General features: G+C 60.0%; 1 protein-coding gene across 1 annotated transcript; it reads left to right on the top strand.

Annotated features, from left to right (window-relative positions):
- Nucleotides 1-897: 897 nt before the first annotated feature.
- PAN0_158d6819 (fatty acid hydroxylase) lies at nucleotides 898-2,100 on the top strand (the record flags this gene model as incomplete). Its single annotated transcript, XM_014797763.1, has 1 exon — nucleotides 898-2,100. The coding sequence occupies one exon, from the start codon at nucleotides 898-900 to the stop codon at nucleotides 2,098-2,100; it is 1,203 nt and encodes a 400-aa protein (XP_014653249.1).
- Nucleotides 2,101-2,255: the final 155 nt, after the last annotated feature.

Here is a 2,255-nt window from a genome sequence, read left to right as displayed (position 1 = left end):
GGGGGGGGGGGGGATAGGATCGGCATGTCGAATTGCGCGGGGACGGCGGGGGATTGATGTGCTAATCAGACGCGGTGGTGATGTGCCGCCCGCTTATTTTCACGTTCGACCCTCACGTGCGCCCGCCCGCGCTGCAAATGCGTCATGCCTAGGAAGCCGTCAGTTTCATGTGGAAACCTTCGCTCTGCAATGCGCCGCTAAAAAAAATCCGCAGCTGCATCTTTTTCAGCAGCTCAACACGTTCTGATCCGCCCTACGCTTCGCATCGATTGCGAGTTAATATCAGCCTTTCACTGTACATCAAGATGTGAATGCAACTTGTTGGACACGGGCGGATGGTGTTGCTCGCACTATGAACTGGGACGGCGATGTCATTTTGCTGTTGTAGGAGGATGGCGGGGGCGATTGGAATTTGAGTGTGGATGCGGACTGTGGAGCCGACGCATGCACGCTCGATGCAAGTGCCCGGGGCACCTGAGCAGAGTCTGCGGAGGTTTCGCTTTCAACGCAGCCAGCCTGCGCACACTGCATCTGGGCTGAGGTTCCGTGCGGCTCCCGCCCAGCGCGCGCGGTTTGGTCATCCGATTTTCGATTTTCAACGCAGCGCCCTCGCTTGAGCGCGCCCGCGCCAGAGTGTGACGCTGCTCTCTGCAAAGCCCCAACTTCGCACCCCGCCAGCCGAGCCGACGTCAGAGCGTCGCCACCGCCCGACTCGCCGCCATTCTCCACTGGGCTGGGTGTGAAACATGCTGGTCCGGCTCGCTTCGTTCGTAGCGTGACACGGATGGGGTGCCCGCCGAGGTTGGCCAGGGTGCTCCAGCCACAGCCGCTAGTCATATATACCCATGTCATCTTCGTGCTTTGCTGCTCCCGTTCACTACAGATATTGGTCACACCATGGCGACTGCAAAGGCTGACATTCCACAGGCGGCCGGCAAGGCCCCTACCACACGTCCATCCATGGGCGACCAGAAGCTTACGGACAGCAACGTCCCCTCGATTGCTCCCGACAATGCGTGCGACGAGCCCTCGCCGTACGCGCCCGGCGGTGAGGGTCACAAGGCGATCGCCACCGACCCGGCCACGGGCGAAGGCTACGACAAGGTGTACGGTGTTCGTCCCAAGACGACGTGGCACCTCAAGCCCGCATCGGAGCGTACGCTGTGGGAGTTTATCGCATCCATCGACATCGCTCCCGACGTGTGCTACGCCAAGCGCGACGCCTCCGAGAAGCTGCGTGGCCCGCCCCCCACCCAGCCGATCTGGAAGGAGAACGTGTTCATCCTTACGACCGCGTCGGTGGCACCTCTGCTGCACACGGCGTGGAACTACACCTTCCCGAACCACCCCATGCACTGGGCACCCGCGTGGATCATGTACCACACCGCCTTCATCGGGTTCGCCGTGCGCATGATCCGACGTCTGCACAAGTACATGGCCGAATACGGCACGCTCGACGAGCAGAACCGCGGCCGCGACCTTGTCGACGACAAGCACGTCAACCACCTCGGCCAGAGCATCTTTATCTACACCATCTTCCGCACGCTTGCGCCGTTCATGCTCGCATGGCGCGGTGACATGACCAACGTCTTCGAGGGTCTCTCCTGGGCCACCCCGCTCAAGATCGGATGGTGGGAAATCGCTCTCGACTACTGGTTCTACCTCTACCACCGCTCCTGCCACGAGTACGACTTCCTCTGGTTCATCCACAGACAGCACCACGCCACCAAGCATCCGACGCCAATCCTGTCCATTCTCGCAGAGGACTACCAGGAGGTGCTCGAGATCTTCATCGTTCCCTTCCTCGCAACCGCCATCTCGCCCAAGATGAACTTTATCGAGATGTGGTTGGTCGTTTGCTACACGCTCTACGTCGAGGCTCTTGGCCACTCGGGTATCCGGGCTTACTGGGCACACCCTGTGCTTGGTCGAGTGCTGGCTCCGTTTGGCATGGAGCTGACTGTCGAGGACCACTCCAACCACCACCTCTACGGAAAGGCCGGTATGAACTACGGAAAGCAGACGCGTGTCTGGGACCGCCTCTTCGGCACCGTCGACCCCCGACGAGAGACCATGGAGGTCGGCATCTTCGGATCCTAGTCTTCCCCTCTGTTCTTGATGTATAGTTGCGCCAATGCATTTGCTTTCGTATCCTCTGGTCGTGTGTGGTGTGTACCTGGCGTAACAATAGCGAGGTTTGGGGGAAAATTAGTACAGATGAGTACGAGCTGAGCACCGTTGCAGGTCGTTACCCA

This window comes from Moesziomyces antarcticus (assembly GCF_000747765.1).
Source record: "Moesziomyces antarcticus DNA, scaffold: scaffold_v10158, strain JCM 10317, whole genome shotgun sequence".
Classification (NCBI taxonomy): domain Eukaryota; kingdom Fungi; phylum Basidiomycota; class Ustilaginomycetes; order Ustilaginales; family Ustilaginaceae; genus Moesziomyces; species Moesziomyces antarcticus.
The sequence above is the reverse complement of the archived record's forward strand: the minus strand, read 5'-3'. Positions and strand labels throughout refer to the sequence as shown.